Source organism: Lycorma delicatula, chromosome 2 (assembly GCF_047948215.1).
Source record: "Lycorma delicatula isolate Av1 chromosome 2, ASM4794821v1, whole genome shotgun sequence".
NCBI classification, from domain to species: domain Eukaryota; kingdom Metazoa; phylum Arthropoda; class Insecta; order Hemiptera; family Fulgoridae; genus Lycorma; species Lycorma delicatula.
Window position 1 is genome coordinate 119746968 of NC_134456.1, and position 23413 is coordinate 119770380.

Sequence of the window (23413 nt, forward strand, 5' to 3'; positions counted from 1 at the left end):
TATGTATTTGTAGAGCTGCAGGATGTTGTCTACAGCTGTTACATTTCTTCCAATGTGCCACTCTAATGCTCTGAGGAATTCCTTGAGGAGCTGACAAGCTCCATTTCAAGGATGATTAAACAAGTTATCATTTTCGGGGACTTCAATGCTAAAAGCACCAACTGGGATGACCTCTCACAGAAGTTACAGACGTGAGACTCGTGAAAGCAATGGACCTGATTCGACTGGCTTGCATTAACCAGGGGAATGCCACAACATTTACCAGAGGGAACTACAATAGTGACAGTTGTAACGTTCATATCAGATGACCTCGTCAGGAGGGTGGGAGGTCATGGAAGAAGTCCCTGAAATGACCATAAGTTTATTTACTTCCAGATGCAGTTGGATCGCCCCCCAAGGGATGTAAGGCTATCAAGGTGGAGACCTACACCGGTGGAGATTGGGAGGATCAAGAAGGCACTGAGGAGGGAGGTGGCAGAGGTCAAAATGCTACTGTACGATAACTCTGTCTGCCTTATGAAAAAGGTTTGTGCACAAATCTTATCCATAAGGTGAAGCCTGCAATCCATAGATCCAAGCTGCAGAAATGGAAGGAGCTGTCTGCAGCTTGATGCTAATCATATTCCCTAACATCTAGAAAACAGAGGCATTCACATTTCATCTCACAGGAATAATAATTATAAAAATTGTTTTATATATACATATTTTATAAAAATTAATATTCAGTAATTATGAAAAAAAAAACTTTAAAATATTATTAATAAGAACAGATCATATGTATATATGTATATATGTATTTATGTATTAATGTTTTTTTGGGCAAACTTTCTTCCAACAGTGATACTCAGCTCTTGTAATATTGTTTTCATCTTGTACTTTTTGTTTTTATTGTTACAATAATCTTAGGCACAAATAATACTTTTACAACTCCTCTTCTAAATTATTGTGTTATCAATAAGACAATACATACCAAAGGGACAGAAATTTTCCTATTTGTCACTGTAGTATAAGTACTTATTGAATTTACTACTGAAGTTGTTAGAAGCAAGTCAAAAATCACTTTTCTATATCACTTAATGGCTCTCCATAAGAATGGGAGTAAGATAAGATAAATCTGTATATGATTTTCCTTTATTGCATTACTCTAAAGCTGCAGGTTTCAGAACATGAATTCTGCATTTCATTTGAGACACAATTTTATTTATTTGTGTTATTTTCAGTAACCACTTTAAAATGTTTCTCCTGTCTTTTTACTAAAGAACAACATTAATAATCTAATAAGCAACACACTTTCCTCAATGAAGCTTCTTAAGGATTATTTCAGGTGGAATAAATTTTATACTTCTATAGTTTCCCACAGTTTAATAATTTCTCTGCAAGTTGAATATTCAAATAAAAATTATCTGCGAATAATGAGCAATCACAGTCCAGGTAAAGCTCTGCTGCTTCCATAATTATATTTTTAGAAGCAGGCCCTTCTCTTATTCCCTTTTCCTTTCTACAGAAAATTTTGTACACAAGATTATAAAAATCTTTTATACACAATTTGAATATTTTTATACCATACATGTGATTTTGCTTTTAATGTATTGACAAACAAGCATTTCATCTAAAATTGAATTGTGCTTTCACTGACATACATGTTATGTCCATGCTCAACAACCATTTTAAAACTGATCAAAAATCCTTGTATTTTATGTAACCTATTATCATCTGTACTGCATTTCCATTACTGGAACAGTAAAAATAGGCTGAACATCAATTCAAAACAATTTCTGCTCATTTGTTTTCCAATAATAAACATATAAATCATCTGATTGCTAATGTGTTAAAGTAAGGACTGGGTCCGAAGGTGTGTAAAGGATTATGCCTAAAAATTTCTTCATTTCAACTAAATTTGCACCTTTCCAGTGTTTTATTCTTGCATTAAATGAAATGTACTAGCAGGATTGCATCTATTGAACAGCATACATATTAGTTTCTTCTGCTAATTCTAATAAGATGTTATCAGTCACAAACAAATTCCAAAAGTCAAAAGGACAGCACATAATAATCCATGGTTTATATTATATCTAGATTAATACCTAAACTTATATCGTCTGCATTATAAGGTATCTCGCCAGTTCATTTTCTTTCCCTACAGACCTCCATGCACAATTACCATCAGATACATTTGGCAGTACAGCAGGCAAATAAATCTTTGTTATTTTCAGGAAGAATAATTTAGATCTTTGCATCAATCAGTATATCATTGTCAATGGGAACATCTAATCTAATCTTACTTTCAGCTCCTAGTTGAATAATTAGTTTCTTAATAATTAACTGATCTAAAACAGATACATCATTGACCATAGCCAAATCTATTATAATGTTATCATCTACAGGTAAATCTAACCTCAAATTATCAACAGTTTGAATTTCTGTAATCTTCATCAACAGCCTCATCATTGTCAGTTTTCTCTTCAGAATCAGAATTGATTTTTGAATCATCTTCCAGTCTCAATCAGGATTATACTGACTATAATCTTCAAGCAAACTTTCTCATCAGTCAAAGGTGGTGTAGCACTCCACAGCAATATGATCATCATCCTTTTCTACACATAAATACTACTAAAACCTCACTAATTACACTAAATTGTTAATAAAATTGTCGACACAATAATTATTTACTGCTAAAATCAAACCTCAACAAAAACAAGAATACACATAAAAAAAAGGCAAATAAACATTGTGTTAACTGAAATACTGAATTCTTCATTGCAAACAGAGATATGAAAACAAGTATACAAAGAACTTGCCAATACAATAAAACATATTTGAAAAATCTCACAAAAACTAATCTGAAATATAAGTAATTGTAAACTATTAAATATTTCAATAACATATAAAAACTAAAAGAAAAGTCATATTTTTAAAATTTGTTCTTTAAAATAATATGTTATTTGTACATAAAATATGAGACGTAAAATAAGGTTTTGCTTCATTAAAAAGATCTTATTCATTAAGGTCTTGCCTCAGAAATGAATACAGTGATATATAAATATCAGCCTCATGGCTCCAGGAAATAATAAAGAAAAGCCTGATTTTAAGTCTCATGGAAGTTAAATTGATACACTAATTTGTTTACTGGCATTCATCTAAATGATGCGAGACCTAATTTTAGGTCACATGGCAATTAACCTTTTAAACAAAAAAATTTCTCTTGCTACCTAATATAATACAAAAAATGTACTTATAAATTAAAAGAATAGTAGTCAAGTGTATAAAAAAAAGGAAGAATGGAGATCATTAAATAATCTTATAATCATAATTTAAATAAATTCAGTCAAAAACCATCTACAGACACTTCTTTGCTAATTTTTAAGTAACTAGAAGTATAGAAAACATAATAAAAAATTTTTTATTTTACACAAATTATTTATCAATTGTCATGCAAATCTCTAAATACTATAATAAAGAAACGTTATGACTTTATTTTATAAATACCATAAAAAAATGAATTTAATTTTTAAACATTTTTAACTAACTTCATATCAAAACGTGATCAAAATATAAAAATACTGATCACTAATTAAATACAACATTACAACTGTAAAGTTTTTTGAAGAATATATTAATTACATTACAAATGATATTCCAATTGTAGATAAATTATAAAATATTTTTTAATAAAAATGTAAATTGACAAAAAAGAAGTTCACAAGAGTTGGCATAAAAGGCACTGGTAAATACTATAAAAAAATACATACTTTTAAGTAAAGGCACATTTAAGTTAACAACAATTGTCAGTAATATTGTATCTGATTACTCTTTTCATGATTTTTCTGTTATCTGATAACAAAAACAACCTGAAAAGATAACTAAAATTTTGTTCCAATAAAAATTATTAGCTCTTTTATTAAAATTACTTTTTTAAAGCAGAAATAAAATTAACTACATCGTTTAAAGCATAAATTGAAGTATATGCTGATTTTCATACGCTATTCAGATATACATATATTTGCAGCAAGAATATTTAATATATACAAACATAATATTATTTTACACAGCCATAAGATTATCTTCTGTTAGAACAGAAAGATGCAAGGTACCAGAGGAAGGTAATTGTGTTTCATCATCATTCTGCTTCTGTTTAACTGGTGCTACAAGGATAGCAGATAAAGGAGTTGGACTATGTGTAACTAAAGCAGGTAGTTCACACTGTCCTAAAAGTTCATCAGGTAAAATTGTATTATGATTATAAACCTGAAAAAAAAGGCATTAATGTACACATTTTTACATAGACACTCAATCATAGGAATAAAATTTTTAAGTTGAAAAAAATATGCTACAACAGAAATAAGCTTGCTTACATACTAATAAAGAAATTCTACACTTTAACATCATAATCACAATAATGCTGGTAGAACAGCTGCATCTGATACCTCAAGATAACAGTTCCATGGCATGAGAAGTATGAATCTTTTTGGTATATGTTAAATTTGATCTAACAACATTGAAAAGTAAGATTGGTGCACTTGAACAATGATAAAAAAGTAATGTAGATTAAAATAAGTTTTATGATCACACAGATCTGAGAATTTGGATCAAAATTTTAAGGTAAATATGATTTAGAATAAAATAAAGAATAGCGAGAAAGAAACAGCTTGTTTTTGTAGAGTGGTATTGGGATGTAGATGTTTATCTACTCTACTGCAGAGTGGCATTCAAATTAAATAACTTTTACACAATATCAAATTTTCTTTTTGTCTTTCATTAAAGATAGGATTTTTTTTACCAAACCATATTTTTTAACATTATAATAAGTAACTATAATTTACCATAATTTTAATGAATAATGGAATGGAAAGAGGACTGTAAAGGAAAGAGTTTCTATTATAACAGCTACATTGGCTGTCTGTAAAGAAAGAATACGCTTTTCAATCAACAATGGATACAGTATTTGCTTGATGTATATGTACAACTGTTTAAATGTCTAGTACTGCAAAGGATTAACTGTTGAATGACAGTTTCTATAAATACCTAGTAAAAACAGTCTAAAGAATGTTTCAGATAATCAAAAGAATACGTGAAATGGATCCCCTAGGCACTTTTGAATTCCTTTTCCCACTTTTGAACTAATTAATTTTTTCTTCTGACTAAATTAAGTGGTATTTACTGAGGTAACAAAAGTCAATACCATGAAGAAAACTGCACGTGGTATAGAGATCTTTACGTCACTTAATTATGAACATAAAACGCTAATACACATAGAACAGTAAAATAGTGAACTATAGTTGAATGATATTAATTTATCACTCGACATTAAAGTTTCTAATTTCAATTACCTTTAACTTGAGTGGCTTATCAACATTTTTTCGGTAAAAAACAAATGAATTATTCCAAACAGGATCAAAATCATTCTTAGCAGGTGGTGTTTTACCTTTCTTGGACTCACATACAATAACACAATAAGGATTAAGTTCTGAAAGAAAAAAAAAATTATGAGCATTTACTGAACTAGAATATTTCTAGTAATCATCATACTTAACCCATCCCCTTTTTGAGTGGAGGAAAATTCTTATAAAAATAGTCTAATTTATATCAAATATTTTCAATAGAGTTATTATTAATAATAAAATTAAGAAAATATATATATAGTCATTGATAATAGTCTGGCAAATTACATTCCAGTAGCAGAATACACTTACATCTTTTGAACTTAAATGCAAAAATTTAATTTCTTTAATTTGAGCAAAAAAATTGCTATAATAAAAGTAGATTTCAAACTAAGAATTGGAAATACTTATTAATATTTATTAATTTAAATCTAAATAATAGTATGTTACAAATGAAAAGGTTCAAAAGACTGCAGATGTTATCTATAATATTGAAGATAATAATCTATTAGTTTCAATTTGATTGAAAGAGAAAATCTTTTTTTAATATTTTTAATTTTTGTTTTTTAAATACAAGATAGAAATACTTTATATTTAAGAATTTTACAATTTTATACAAAACAGGTAGTGAAAATATTCTTACAGGGTACACAGATAGTAGGGCTTAATAAGTAATAGATAATAAAGTTTGGGTCTGTAACAAATATTAAAAGGAAATATTTAAAAAAATAATATTCTTATGGTTAAATACAAGTAATTAGACTATATAAAAATATTGGTCACTTTTTTAAAAAATTATCTGAAATTAATGAAACAGTTTATAAACTGGTTGTTAATGTTGGTAAATGAATATGAGTATAACAAAAATGTGCTTTGACAATTGAAAAATTAAGAATCAAACATACCATAACTGTGAACAGAGTACATAACCAAAAGTATATATTTTCACACAGATTATAATCAGTGTTGGGAATATACTGATACTGAGTTTCTATTGTAAAATTAGAAACTGCACCTTAAATATCAGAAATTGGATGCACTGAAAACTTATTTATTCATTGATTTACAATAATTTAACAAACATTTATTTATGGAATATAATTTCAAATCTTTAAGTAAAGATAAACAACCCATATCTGAAACTGGACACTGAATTTTTTAATACAATGGTTTTAACTTAAAACAAGAAACTATACAATTGTTAAACTTTTTCTCTTAACAGTTTTTATTTTTTCATAACTTATTTACTTTTACTATAATCTTGCATATTTTTTATCTCTTTTATCTGGAGATTTTTTTCTCTTTTACAGTATTTAAATGAGAAGGTTATGTAGTTAAAGAAATTGGTGAAGTTTAAAAATATATTGCTTGAACCATTAAAATACTAATAACAATTTATTATATTCATTACCACTTACTTGAACTTTGCCAATAACTTGGGTTAATTCTAGTTAGTGATTCAGCACGAATAATTTTTATCACAGTAACCCATTGAAATTCTCCAGTAACACAGCTTAATGGACATTTTGGAAAGTCCTCTTTCAATTCTCTGAAATTATATATTTAATAAAAATAGATGAAATATTTCTTTTGACACTACTAGATACTTTTATTAAATAAAAATATAATTAATATTAATTCTGATATAGTGAATAACAGATAAATAAAAAAATGAAAAAACAATAAACAAAATAATGAAAGTATTAAGAATACCTTAAGTGTATGTTACGATGAGAAAAAATCCTTAACAAGTATCCAGCATGTTCTCCAGGTTTAAAAGTAGTTGGTATTACAACATATCGTCCTTCTGTCAAAGAGCCACGATAGACAACTTCTCTCCGTCGCTTATGATCAAGATTGATAATAGTAGGGCAATGAGGCCATTGTCTATGTAAACGAATAGCTCTATTCTCTTCTACCTTAAAAAATAACATAAAATATTACATGTATTAATTTAGTAAAGGCAATAAAATATAAATTACATTTTTTCATAATGAATTAAGGTTAAACATTTCAATTAGATAGTAAAAAAATATTGAATGTAAATGATTTTTTCAAATCTTCTAGAATGAATGATGCCACTTGGGTTGCATGCATGTTTTACACTTCAATTCAGTTTTATGATTTCATCATAAGATTATGCTAATTGTATTTATCCTAAGAAAAATCACAAACATTTACTATTTAATTTCTTAAGTACTGAAAGTTGTGTTTTCTTATGTACATTTTTACTCTTTAATATCTTAATACAGTAAAATTTAAATAAAAACTGGTTAAACTTCTACCATTACGAAAATACTGAATTTGAAATTCCTCACAAATTGGGAAATAAAAATTCAAATAGCAAATTAAGATTTCTATGATTACTGCCTTTATTATATATGTATATACATAGTATGCAGTACACTAATGAATACTACTGTATGTTATTTATCAAAGAATAATTTTAAAATTCCTTATTACTACAGACTGGTCATCTTCATTTTATTCCTAAAATGTGTGTGTTAATGTCACACCTCAAATATATATATAAAAACTAAAAGAAAAGTCATATTTTTAACATTTGTTCTTTAAAATAATATGTTATTTGTACATAAAATATGAACCAAATAACCTAAAATAACCAACATACACAGTAACAGAATCTAAAAAACTAATACCAAAAGTAAAATTTCACAGGATCCTACATCAGTCTATAATTTATTAAAAATCCAAAACTACATCAAAGAAAAATAAAAAATAATGAAAATTAAAAATTTAGAAAAAATAAATCCCAATAAACACAACACTTGAACAATATAACTGAATGTCAACTGAAATGATAAGCAACCCAGATTTTTTTACAGACTGAAAATGCAGGATCCCATGAAAGTCGACTTTTGGTATTAGTTTTTTAGGTTCTATTACTGTGGTGGTAATTTTGTTGTTGTTGTGAATATATATATATATATTCACACAAAATATATTTTTCCTTTAATTTGTATTATTAAAATTTAAGCAAAATAAATTTAAGAAAACAATACATTGTAGAAAAAAAATTATTTATAATAAATATAAAAATCATGTCAGTATGTATAAGTACTATATTATTAGCTTGCACATGAAAACATTTATGTATTTGCAAGCGCAAGAGTGTCTTAACCGCAGCAAGCCATTTTTTTTTTCTTATATTTTCATAATAATTATTTTAATATCTTAGTAATCTTTCCTCATACTCTTAATAAATAAAAAGAAAACAAGAGTCTAAATTAGAGTACACAAAAAGAATACATCAAAAGAAAGTGAACAAAATTGTATAAATACCCTTTTTTCTATAACTGCAGTCTAACTAGAATACATATTTGGAAAGAAATAATGACTCAATAACTGCATAAGTTATAAAAATAACTGATTATGCCAGTAGAATTGCATATAAAAAAATATAAGCTAATATGACAGATATGAAATTCTGTAATTGTGAAATTGACTGTCTTCTGTTTTAAGAAATATTTTTATGAAAACAATTAACCTAAGGTAAGGTAATTAATCTAAGATACCCTCTGAATAAATAAAACAAATTTTATTTCAGTACCTTAATAATAAAGAAACCTATAAGATAATTCAAGAAATTTACAGGTTCTATTTCCATTCTCTCTTGGTCATGGAACTGCATAAGTTGAACGACTATCTCTTCTTCATCTTGAAAATCACACACATACTGCAAATAACATTAATTTTAAATAATTCAATTTAATAATTCAAATGTTTATTCAAATGATTGTTTAAACAAAGTGGAGGCCATTAAAGTCGCATCTCACTACAAATAAAATGTAAAGGTAATATTAAATTTCACAACACAGATTAACTTATTTTTACTGAAAAAAATGCCAGTAAGAAAAAATATTTGTTTAATGATTCTTTGTTTGTTTTTCATAATTGTTCTAGGCAGATGTGTACAATTAGTAGTCAGGTGTTTGGTTTATAATAATTATATTATTTAGCACTTTTTTGTTGTTTCCATTACTTTATATAAGTCATGTAGATACAATATGTATAGATTCATTAAAATGACTATTTTAATTAATATTTAATGAGAGGAAGGAATATTGCACAGTTTCTGACCTGTCATACTCTATCATTAATAGTAATGCATACTAGATATTTTATCTGTGATGCACACTCTGGCTTCCTTTTGCTGAGCACATTTTTTTCTCTCAAGAACGATGAATATTCTTTAGAAAAATCACAAGAGGCAAAAAGTGTTCCTCTTTTATAGTTTTATGGAATACAAACATTAAAATTTGAAAGTAGTGTAAATTTTTAATTTTGTCCCCCAGTGAAGCTATTTTGTCCCCTCCTTTAGGTAAGACAATTCAAAATAGCCTTTGTTACTTCCAGACCAAAGACCTGTTACTACCCAAAAGTTGGAAGTAATTCGTTGGTCAATGAAGCTAAACTGACAGGAACACATACACATAATAGCTAAATGCATTACCATTCCTCCTATAGATGAAGTTGGGCACAAGGCAAACAATATAAGAAAAGGTGTCTACATGGAAGCATACTTGGACTCCGACTAGGAGTACGGATGGGGAGGGTGGCCCTCCTGAGGAGAGGTATCACGACGAAAAGGTATAGTAGAGTACTATACCTTCGTACATCTTGGGATATCTCCAGAAATATTGAGGAACATAGAAGCTTAAGAGTTTCTCTTGAGTATTTTATATAAAGCATAGATTCCAGAAACGTTCCTCACTATTAGGGAGTGATATTACTTTTCCCTATTATAATGACAAAAAATATTACAAAAAATAAAACAACAGAGAGTGCCAAACTTTATCTAACTTTGCCTTCATTGTTTAGCAAAGGTTAATTCCATAATGATATGGAGGGAGTAAAATACAGCAATAAATAACTAATGATCACAACTTCAATAAATATATTAGAGAAGCATTCAGTTTAACTAAAATAAATTACCCAATTAAAATATTTAATAATTGAAAAAGTTTATCCTTATGAGTTACTGCCTTTTTATACATTATTAAATTAAGTCTACAACTTATTTTTGTTAATAGAATATACTTATTTTTAAATATTGCTGTTTCTAGTGTTTTAATTCAGTAAAAAATTTTATACAAATTTGGTTAAATTTCTATTGAAAAAGTTTAATCTCTGCCACAAAAATTTGAAATGCCCAGGGTTTTTTTTTCTAATTATTCATTAAAAAATGTCTAAGGAATGACAAGGTAATGCACCTTTATCAAGAAAGATAATTATACTGCTGCTAAAGCAAGAATACAACATTATAGTCAATGAGCTATTAATTTAGTTTCTATTTGGCAGTACTCATCAAAATCAAGAAACTTTTAAAGGAAGTACAGCAAATTACAAAAAACAATATATGGTGGGATTCTGCAAATAGAACTCAAAACTTATATATGTATTAAAACTGTTAAGGTACTCATGTTAAAACATAAACAGACTAGGAAAATGTATAATTAGAATAACTATAAATAAACATATAATATAATTAACAAAATAATTCACAGATTAATTGATAATAAATAATTTTCTTTTGTCTTTTTTACTCATTTCATATATATTTTTGAGCTTCTAGCCCAATAAACAAAATCCAAATTTAAAATAACACTTAAAAATATTAATTAAAAAAAAATGACAGCTAAGGAAACAGAAATTAAACCTACTTCATAATATATGTAATGTAAAAATTATGAAATTAATGCATACCTGAGGATTTCTCAACATAGTTTCACCAGCACCACCAGACCTATCAGCTGAAGTTCCAAGCATACCACTCTGCCATTCACCTAAATAAACTGCTTCACGCCATTTTCGTCCAGGACATATAAATAGATTCCGCGATAACAACCTACATATTGTAAGCTCTGTGAACTGTGATACAACATCTTCAAGAGGCATCCTAATAATGAAAAAAAGCTTTCAAATAGCTTAGCTCAATAGCAAAATAAATTTAAATGCCTGTAATTTACATAACAATTCATAAATTACTGTTGCTCGTGTAAATATAATATTAAAGACAATGTATCTTGAATTTCTACAAACCAATTTTTTTAATCTATTAACTTTATTGATTTCACAAATTAATTTCACTTTGCAAAGTAAAATTTTTTCAAGATAAAATGCAGCAAAAAAAAAGTGATGAATTTTTTTTACAGACTTCAAAAAAGTATATTAGTTTTGGTTGCATGGAGGGACTAAGGGATGAAATTGAATTTTCTGTACATATTAAAGTATGAGGAATATAAAAATACCATTCACTTAAAATATAATTTCCTCATATATATATATATATATATACATACACAAGGGTGAATCAATACAAACCTCTCAGTTAGCCTTGCGTCAACAACAAAAATTCTTGTTGTTGACACAAGGCTAATGGAGAGGGCGTGGCTTCTCAGTGTTGTATGTAAGGATGCATGAAGGGGATCTCACTCTCAGAAAGTCAGCTCACTACTTTTTTTTTTAGTCAGTATAACAATGTGAGGGCAGGAGGTATCATCGCATGTTGCGCAATGTTTTATTACTAAATTTCTCACGACATAAGGTGTGAAACGACCTGAAATTTTGAGAAGACTTTAGGCACAGTTCAGAGACAGCATACTTATTTTAATTCAAGATATGAATGGCATAAGCAGTTTTCGGAAGGATGAGAACAATGCTAGTTGAAAATAGGTCATCAATATCGCTCAAGGACAAGTGCTACTGCTGAAAACGTTCTCATGGTTTGTTGCCTTATTGAGGACAACTATCGATCAGAAATTGCTTCCGAGATCAGAATACGCTACAGTGGTGCTCAAGCAATCATTACTAGCATGCTTGGATTTAAAAACGCGGCAGCAAGATGGGTCCCTCATCTAGTGAAGGTCAGAAGCTCTATCGGCTAGAGGTATGACAGCGGTTGATGACTGGTTATCAAGCTGAAGAATTTTTTTTGGATCGAATCATGATCTATGATAAAACCCCAGAATCAAAACAAGCAAGTATGAAGTGGTGAAAAAGAGCAGAAACCGCACAAATTACAGCCAAAATTCAACTGTCAGCAAGAATGAAATATTTTCATGGGATCCCCACCCTCAGTCATGATTGAAATAATTCTGTTATTATATTAATATGAGTATTAAAATAATGAAAATTACCTATTAATTTATACAAGTGTTGCAGTTTTTATAATAACATCTCTCTAAAACACTGTCTGATGGTTTATCAAATTGAAATTTATTTACATTTATATATGTAACATTTTTCTAATATATTTAATTTTATGTAATCTTTATTAATTTCTAAATTTTTGTTAATATCAAAAATAGGATGTTTATCATTTATTAGATGGTCTGCCATATTAGATGAACCTAGTTTATTATTTTTGCAATTTCTATAATGTTAAATATCTCATTTTAAAGATTCTATTTGTTTTTCCTGTATAAATACAATCACAATCATTACATTTAATTTTATAAATTCAAAAAGATTGTTTATTTTATTATAATTTTTGTTTTTTAAATACTTTATTATTCAGTTATTAGGTTTGCATGCTGATTTAAGCTTTTCTTTATTGAAAGTTTTAGTAATTTTTTTGATATTATTACTGTATAAATACTTTATATACATTTTTTCACTTTTTTGTTTCTTATTATACGATAAGGCAGTTATTTTGTTATTATGTTTTGATAGTTTTTTTTTTAATACTCGCTTTATTTTAACTTAATGTTTTTTCAATTTTTTTTCCATTTTGTCCTCAAATCTTGCATTCTTAATTTAACATAATTCCTGACATTGCTGACTGATTAAATTTATCACAGTTACTAAGGTCGAGTGACAATACAATATTCCACCATTACTTTTGCAAACATCCCCCATATGGGGGTAAATTAAGGGTGCAATTATAATAATTTAACATACTTCCTGACATTGCCTATTGATGAAATTTTGCATAGTTACTAAGTATGGGTGACAATACAATATTCCATCATTACTTTTGCAAACACCCATGTACGATCATTTTTATTGAGAAACAATTTTGGTGGTATTTGTTCAACAATAAATATTTGATTGTTCAAATTTATTTATCTATCTACTTTGGCAGTAGTTGTTGCGTTCTTTTTCTAAAATCATGCTGAAACAGAAGACGTAATATTGATAGAAAATCTCATATTCGAAGTGACTGTCTACATCGCATTTACATAAGACTATGGAAGAGTGTGAGGATCTATTTTAATATTAAAGCCACTTTAAAGTTTGAATCTGCTTTTGAATATGATATAATAAAATTGAAGAAAACTCAATAAAATAATGCAAACAAGATCTACAAATAACTGTTAATAATTATTATTCTTATATGAATGATTTATTATTACTTTTAAAAAAAGTATGCAAAATACAAAAAAAAAGTTTAGTGATATTTTTTAACATAGTCATACTTCTCAAAACATTCACCAGGATGAAGCCAATCAAAAGCCACCTGGCTTTTGATTGCAAGTATTGCAATAAAACATACTTTCTTTTCTACCACCCTTACCTTCCTATCGCTACACACTACACAGTCTTTATGCTTATTTGATGCTTCTTTATAAATAAAATGAGGTTTATTATCAAACACTCTTCAGCATCAGAACTTGAAGGTCGCCCTCTTTTTCTTCTCTCCTGATTACAGACATCAACAAATTGGTAAAGCAAACGTTTGTGAACCCTCTTATGTGCGAGAACATTTTCATTTTCTACCCATTTATCCCAGCAATATAACAAACAGGCACTTACAATCCCAATCTCAAGCAGCCAAAAGAACATACAATCTGTTTGTTTTGCCATGCAAGTAACATCATTTTGGTGCCACTATGATACGCAACCTGTTCATGCACTTTAATTTAAAAATTTTAATAACTTCAGGGACTTCCTTACGGTATAACAGTGCCATAATTTATAAGCACACAGTGTACCACTGTGTGCTTATAAAGTTAAAGTGCTAAATTAGGACTGGTGTAAAATCGATAAGTATGTAAATGGTAACCTAAACCCCCGATTGTAAGGCACAACTTTATTGAGAACTATTCGACTTGTAAAAGGCAGTTCTGGTCGATCTAGAATGTCTGTTGTTGCCTTCCCAAATTAGAGAATAAATGTACATATATAACCACTCAAGCAATCTGCTAAAACAAAAATGCATAGAACCTATTTTGTGGGATTCATAGGGTTGTAGCATTTAAATTTAATTCTTCCTTTAAGACCCACAGTACTTTCATCGATAACATCTTGTGCTAGAAAAAAGTTTACCCTGCATTGTTTACCAATATACTTGGAAACATTTCTTACCTTTCCGCCTCTCAAACAAATTCCTGCATTTGGGTGATTTGGAGAACATAAATAAAATGCCCAAAATATTTGAAGGAAGCAATGACGTACAAATATATCTTTAAAGAATGACATTTTATCCTGCCATTCTTCTGACCAATATTCTTTAATATCGGTTTTAGGGTTTACGCCCATATAAATTATTACCCCCAGAAAAGCTTTAATTTCAAGAAGGCTGACATCCTTCCAGCCCTACCATATAAAATACTGCTTAAGCGGTATGCATTTTTTATTTTTTCTTCTGTGTATCAATTAATTTCGGCAACAAATCAGACAATAACAAATCAGTAAAATATAACTGAAAGTACTGCAATTCAGTTTTCACATTACTGGATCACATCGTGAAACTGTAAATGGAAATTTGGGCAAATCACAATCAATTACATTGTATTTTTCCCATAACACAATAGAACAAGTATCACTGAATAGCCCATTTCCCGAAGGTAAATCAATGTAATTATTACAATTATTGATATTACTCACAAAAATATCCTCAATATTGTCACAAACAAGCAGACCACTAACCTCGAATTCACTATCACTTTTTGATCCTGAAGGCAAATCAGAGTATTTTCACTATCTGCTGGATTGCAGTCACTAAACAGACTTTCTGAATCGTCACTAGAAAAACCCATTCACAATATTTTCCAATTCAAAATCACGAATTTGATTACGAGAACTTCCAGCCATCTTTTGTACCTTAACTTGTTTATTCACAATTCAGATAAGATGTTGAAACAGCCTACTAGATATTTTGTTGTATGTGCGTTCATTTACTAATAACAGATTCAGATTAAACAGCTGATGCTAAACTAAATGGAATACGATGTCGAGCGAGAACTGTCTAAATGTCGAGTGATGCTCTGTTCAATTTTTACTGATGTCTGAATATCATGTCGAGCATTGCATGACATTGGACTGCTTTGTGAATTATATCATGTCAAGTGATACTAGCCTCTAGGTCTGATGTTAATTTAGGAATGAACAATAAAGGACTGCAAAGGGTTAATAGTAAAGATTTACAGATTGGTGCAATGATTAAAATATGCAATCATTGTTTTGCAAAAAACAATGCAAACCCGGCATGTGTTGTTCTGGTGGGAAAGTTTTACTTCCTACACTTAATGAGCTACCAGAACCAATCAACAGTTTAGTTTTAGGATCTCATCCTTTGTCAAAACATTTTCGCCATAATGTTGGAAAATACAACACTTTATTTCAGATGACTTCTTCGGTGCTACACAAATTGCAGAAGGGAATTTTATGCCTACGTTTAAAATTCAAGGTCAAGCTTACCATTGCATAGCAAGTTTATTGCCAGCACCTGGTATGGATCACCAATTTTTACAAATTTACTTCCTTTCTGATACTGATCAAACTTCTCTTTGTATTGTTCCAAACGTGAAGATGGAACAACAGTACTGCACAGCAAGTTTTGCTGGGACATAATAATTTGATCAGAGAGTCTAAATACAATATTGACAACACACCTTTGGATAACACGGAAGATTTTAAATTAATAATTCATGCTGATCGTGTACCTGTTAATCAGCATAGAGATCGCTATAATGCTCCATCTACTAATGAAGTTTCTGTTTTACTGGTCGATAAAGGTCCTAGAGATATGATCTTATGTTGTCGTGACAGTCAAATGCAATGTGTATCTGAGCTTCATCGTTCTTATGATCCTTTACAATAACCCCTTATATGTTTTTGAAGGGTGAAGACTGCTATTATCTAACTATTAAATTTTAAGAAAATTAAATAATAATGAATAACATAAAACAGTTTCCTACATGCAATTTTATGTTTATTGACTTATGGTCAAGATAACATTGAAAATATTTTACATTATTACAGAAACTTATTTAATCAATATTGTGTTAACAAGATGGCCAAAATGATCACTGAAAGATTAGCCTTTATTCATAATAACAGAAAAAAATTATGTGCTGATGATTATTCATTTTTGAGACACTGCGCAATAAGACACCAATGTTAATACTAACAACATGGGTCAAAGTATCATACTCCCTCATCTTTCACTGGTTCACCATGGTATATACATCAGAAATTTCAAGATGCTGACATACATGTGTGGACATGGGCATCCAGATTTATTTATAACTTTTATGTGCAATCCTGAATGGCCAGAAATAAAACCGAACTATTCATTGGTCAAAAATCTTCTGATAGACACGATATTATATCCAGTTTCCCATTTGAAATTGAAAAACTTCTAGACCTTATTTACAAAAAAGAAATATTTGGTTCAGTCAATTGCTATGCACTAAGTGTCGAGTGGCAAAAACAAAGATTACCTCATAACTAAAATACGACCTGATGAAATTGATCTTATCATATCTGCTGAACTCCCTGATATGTCACAGACCATGTGGTGATATAAATAGGTCATCACCATGCATGATAGATGGAACAGGTTCAAAAAAGTATCCTTGAAGGTACATCTGCTACACTCAAACTGCAGATGACAGTTACTCGACTTATTACAAGAGAAGTCCAGAGAACGGAGGTCATACGACAAATTTAAACATGCAAGGTAACATAATTGATATTGATAATAAATGGATCATACCACATTGTCCACTACTGTCACATTGATTTAATGTCCACATAAATGTTGAATTTTGCAACTCTGTGTAAGCGATTTGATATATCTGCAAATATATTATCAGAGGTTCAGATCAAGCAACTTTTTTGGTTGAAAATTAAAGAGATGAATTGAATCGGTACATTAATGGTAGATATATATGTACATCTTACGCTGATTGGCAATTTTTTGACTTTTCAATACATCTACGTTATCCCACCATTGTTCACTTAGAAAACTACCAACATATTTATTTCACTGAACAAAATTTTCAACAAGTTCTTGAAAGTCCACAGAAGACCAATCTTATTGCTTTTTTTGAACTTTGTCAGTCAGATAACTTCACTAAGACACTGTTACATCCTGAAATTCCTAGATACTATACTATATCCGTAATAATAACAAGTTTAGCAGAAGAAAGCACAGATCTAACATCAAAAAATTTCCTGGAATCAAAACGGATGCTGCTCTGGGTGAGTATATACAATTCATCCAAACCAAAGTGAATGCTTTCATCTACATATGTTATTGCACAATGTTCAAAGAACCTACATACACCTTTTGATTATTTGAAAACTGTTGATGGTGTGCTATACCAAACATATAACGCTGCTTGCATTTCATTTGGCTTACTGGAAAATCATCGCTGGAAAGACATACTTGCTAATGCAAGCATGTCTAGTATCTGTCTAGTCTTCGCCTAAACTGAGAGAAATATTTTCAATTATATTAGTTTTTTGTCATCCTGCCCAACTGAACGTATTGTGGAAAATGTTCCAAAAAGATTTTTTTAAAGATATTTTATATCAAATCTGACATCAAACCAATAATGTTGAGATTACAATTACAGATGAAATATTGAATGATGAATATTGAATATTGACTGGCTGCACCTATCCTCCGGTTACTTGACTAAAGTACATTAAAAGAAGAATTGACTGCTACAGGGAAACGCAAGTAACCATACCGCACAGGCGAAGTGGCGATGGGGAGCTAATATATACACACATGGTGAGCAACATAAAACCGAATCCATAACATAACTGCTGCAGAATCGGTAGGTTATGTGATTATGTTGGAATGAAATTTTATGAATGATATGGATAAATTAAATAAGAAAAACATAAAACATCATTTAAATGTTACATTTATTTACCTTATTGTTATAATAGATGTTCAAAATGATCACCCTGGGCATCGATGCACTTTTGTGCTTGACTGATCATATTGAGAGTTGTCTGATGCAAAATGTTGTTGTCAGTTGTACTGATTTCTCTTGGAGTAACTACCTTCAGTTTCATCAATATTGTGGGACGAGACACAAACTCTCTCCTTTAAGTAACCCAAAAGGAAAAAAATATTGCAAGTACTCAACTCAGGGGAACGTGGGAGACCACTGTCCTCTGCTGACAGCTCATTCATTTGTGAAAGCTGCATGAACATGATTCAGTGAAACCTTTGATGTGTGACACATTGATCCGTCTTGTTGGAAGAAGCTTTTTTTTTTTCATTGTCAGTTAATTACACATAGAATTCTTTGAAAATGACACCTGGAGTGGCAGTAATTTTCCTTTCAATATCAGCAATGGCCTGTGGAGTCCTAATGGAAGATTGCCTATTTTGTTTTGTATTTGAAACTGAACCTGTTGTATGCCATTTTCTAACTCACTGGGATATAGGCATTTGGCAATTTTTTTATGAATACTTGACGTGATTCTTCAAACGATCCAGAAAGAATATAGGCCTCAACTATAGTTATCCTCTCCTGGACTGAATAAGGCATTTCACACAAACACAACTGCACTGCAACAAAATGGTATACTGCACTGACACATAACCACTTGACAAACAGCAGCAAAAATCAGTAGTAACATTGACTAGAGGATGCATATGTTATATCCACTAGTGGATGTAGTATATCCACTAATCACGGTAGTTGTATATAAGTCTTTCATAAATAGTGTTGGATAGCGGTTTCATTATGAGTTCTGTTTTATGTTGCTCACTCTGTATGTGAGCAACATAAAACTTGTGACTACTGTCACAGTACAGTAGTCTGAGTAGACTTAAGTTTTTGTATATTTGATGTTTTTTTTAACTTTGGCATTCTGTAAATTTTGATAAACTTCATAAAAGTGACTTCTTACATCCTTAATTCTGTGCCAATGAATATGCTTAATTCAGTGCCAACTTCAAGAAAGCAAAATTTAAAGCATTGAAAAAAATTTATATTGTTTTGAAGTTGGTTATGTTTTATTTAATATATGGTTAAGTCCACAAAAAACTTGCCTTTCTTAGAAATTTATTTGCCAAAAATACACTAGCAAAAAACCTTAAATAAAAATAAGAAAAGAAATACAGAATACGTTAAAAGTTTTCGAGAATGTGAACGCTATCTTGAAAAAGATTCTTACAGGGCAGCAGCAATTCCTCTAGAAAATAACAAAATCAGTCTGTCTGATAAATTAAGCTTTGAAAATAGTTATTAAAATATGCTTTTTACAGCTGATGAGATAAGTTAGGATTGGTGTACAGTTATACATAAAATGAGTATATAAAACATAAAACGAATCAAGCTAATGCCTCTGGTGAAATCATAATAGAAATAATTAAAAAAACACAAAATGCCACCAATTTTTTAAAAAAAACCTGTTCAAAATATCATTTAGATTAAATTCTGTTCTATTTATTTGTTGTAATTTCTTCTGCCATATTTTTACTGAAATAAAATAAACAGAGTAAATTGAAATAGAGTATACAGAGATGGGCGAATTCTCTCACCCATCTCTTCACTAATGACACCCAGATTTTCAGGAAAATAGTCCACATGTGAATTTAAGAAGTCAACAGCCTAAATGAATAAACAGTAAAAATCAGTTTGACTAAGAAGGACATAATGCCAACCAATACTTTAAAAACAGTTTTTAGGGTAAGTGTGAATCAGTATCAAAAATAAATCAGGCATTCAGGTAGTAGACACAGACCCTTATTTTTATATACATATAGATTTTTTATCATTCAAAAAACAATAAAATAATATCTACATTATTTTAAGTTCTTACATGGAATAATAATTATTATCTTTTATGACCACAAAGGATCACTTTAGTCAATCCATTATCCAGGTCTCTGATACGGGACTGTTTGGGCCTTCCAGTCCTTTGAGTACCTTTCTTTGTGCCCTTTCTAGTGTTGAAAATTTTCATGTTATGAGTTTTTTCTTGTGACTGTAAAACGAGTGTATTTGTTCATGATTTTCATGTTTAATTTTATTTTAACTGTGGTGTCTTTTGATGTAAGGCCAATTTCCTTCAGATCCTCTCTTATTCCTCTGATTCATCTACATCCCGTCTTGGGTGTTTTTCAAGTCGAGATTGTACTGTACTAGCTGTTTCATTAGTCTTGAATCTTGCATCCTCAGTCTGCAGACTTATGCAGTCTGCTGCATAAGTGGCTTCTGGTTTTGGTAATTGTGTTGTAGTGTCTTATTTTTGCTTTTATTGATAGGCAATTTTTATTGTAAGTGTACCAGGTTAATTTTTGAGCTTTAACTAGTTTGTTTCTTCTTATTTGGACCACGGTTTTTTCATTTAGGTTGTTTATTATTTCTCTGAGATATATAAATTGGGTGACTATTTTGATTTTATTAATGTTTATGTTTACTTCTTTTTTGTTGGTTTTTAGAGCATAATTTCTGTCATTTCAAATGATATTTTGAGACCAAGAAGGTTTTAGAAGTTATACATAGAATAATAATATATATACCTTTACACAGGAAAACCTACTCTTGTTAGCAACACTGAAAATGCATATTTAAAGTTGATTAATAGATTTCAATACTGACTATGATACAGTGTGAACATGCAATTAAATTTTAAATGATATAATTATCCAAATTTTTTTAATAATTGCTAAGAATTTTATATATCACAGACACTAAAGATTTACAGTGATTACATAAGCTTGCGATGGCTGTGTTCTTTAGTTTTTGATAATTGACATTGTATTTTCTAGTGCTGAATCTGAAGATAACCTTCATTTCTTTCCACTATGTCAGGAGTTTTCCACAAATCACAATTTCAAAATTTGTAAAAAGTTGAAAAATTGTGGAAAAGATATTAAAGTTTTTTTTAATAATAAATTAATATAATATATTAATTTTTTGGCTTGTACTATGCATTCTTATAACTAAACAGTTTAGTGTTTTGAAAAGGTGGTTGGGGGGGATCACTGACACCTTAATTTCTATAAAAACTGCCATGAAATAAGCCTAATTTCTATAATAGTGCATTTTTAAATTTATTTATTTTTTATTTATTTAATTAATTTTTATGAGGTACCTTATTTTTATGAGGCCTTTAGAAACCACTCCCCTCTTTACCAAACTTTAATGATGAAGTATGTAAAATACTTACAATCTTATTCCACATGTCAAAGTTTCTTTGGATGGCTTATACTCTGCTTTGCGCTTTTCCTTCTATATTCTCTAAAGGGTTCATTTTGGTGTAACATCCAGCAATAGTCTGCCATCAATGTAGTAGCCCATCTTCCTCGATACCTCCTTTCCACTTCTTTGATGACCTGATGAAATCTCTCAATCATCTCTTCGCTAATGGCACCCAGATTTTCAGGAAAATAGTCCAAATGTGAATTTTGGAACCTTCAAGCTCGTGGAGCAGCCTAAATTTTTGTACTTCTGCAGCATGTTCTCAATGATTGATTTGAAGTTCAGATCCTTCTTATTGCCCAGAAATTTGGTTACTATATCTTTACAGGATCTGCAGGCTTCTTTTTCTGCAACTTCCATTTGTTTCTGAAAATTACCACAATCTTTGAGAAGTTTTCTAATGTCAGATCCAGTAAAGACACCCTCTTTCAGTTTGCTGGTTGATAAGACTGGAAATTTGTCACAGATATATTTAAAACATTTACCTTCTTTTGGTAAGACTAACTTGATATCCAGAGGTGGAAGGAGAATCTATGAGAGCTTTGGATCTATGAGAGCTTTTCAGAGCTCAATTTTTTTCCAAGTTCTAATGAAGCTTTTTTTGGCCAATCTTTCCTTATCCAATGGTTTTCTCTGCCTCTGTATTCTTCACAAAAAAAAAACACAAGGAAACTTTGTGTATCCTCCTTGCTGTCCTAGCAGCATCGATATTATTTTGAGATCACTGCATGAAAACCACTTATGATTGTCGTATTTAATTTTATTGAGAATGAATTCCAAATTATCATAACCCTCTTTTAAATGAACAGGATGTTCGATGGGTATTGCTGGCTACATATTCCCATTGTGAAGGACAACTTTGAGGCTTCTTTTGAACGAATATATTAACAGTTTCCAATCAGTACTTCCATACAGAATGTTAGATAGTCAAAAGTCCACATACATCAGTGCAAAAGACTAATTCTCCTTTTCCGAAAAATACGGGATAAAACCCCTTTTCTCTGTACCTGAACTAGGAAAATGAAGTGCCACCTGCTAGCAGGTTAAGCCTTTGAAACCAGCAATCCTGAATTTTCTTTGTTCAGATGTAAGTCTCGAACCCAATAGTTTAGTTCAGACTGTGAATGAAGCTCTGGCGCACAGCTATCTCTGGGTTTGTACACCTCGACGTTGTGGAACTGTCTATTTTAAATTTTCTGATGGAATTGGTACTGGTACATCTGGACCATGAGAAACCATATATAAAGCATATGGCATATTTGGATAAACAATTCCTTTTTTTATTCTTCAAATTGAAACTGCAAACACAAGTTGAACAAAAGTAACAATCATTGGTGTGATTTCGTGGCTCTCGCCACACCACTTTGGAAGCATTCCAAATCTGAATGCTTCTTGTTCACCCTTTGAACACCATCTCAAGTCCTTCAACACAAGTGAGCAAATGTAATGGGCTGCCCAAGTTTTATCTTGATTTCATATTTTCACTCCAAAATTCATAGGGTAAACTTGTCGAACTAACTTGTTATAACTGAATACAAATATAAAAAAAGAAACTGCAGAATTTTGTCAGCCTCTTGAAGCCATTTTGAAAACTGAAAGTTTGCTTTA

The 23413-nt window shown here is 30.0% G+C and overlaps 1 protein-coding gene across 4 annotated transcripts in view; it reads right to left on the reverse strand.

Moving 5' to 3' along the window:
- Positions 1 to 3279: 3279 nt before the first annotated feature.
- Positions 3280 to 23413, reverse strand: part of LOC142319182 (calpain-5-like) — a 73698-nt gene continuing 53564 nt past the window's right edge. For 3 of the 4 annotated variants that reach the window (XM_075356169.1, XM_075356165.1, XM_075356166.1), the window contains 6 exons: positions 11106 to 11298; positions 8950 to 9075; positions 7092 to 7297; positions 6797 to 6927; positions 5328 to 5464; positions 3280 to 4245 (listed from right to left, as the gene is read on the reverse strand). In XM_075356169.1, the coding sequence (XP_075212284.1) occupies positions 4042 to 4245; positions 5328 to 5464; positions 6797 to 6927; positions 7092 to 7297; positions 8950 to 9075; positions 11106 to 11298 (997 nt within the window). In that variant the 3' untranslated portion in view covers positions 3280 to 4041. The remainder of the gene's footprint in view (positions 4246 to 5327; positions 5465 to 6796; positions 6928 to 7091; positions 7298 to 8949; positions 9076 to 11105; positions 11299 to 23413) is intronic. The other variant, XM_075356168.1, reaches the window with a different exon arrangement.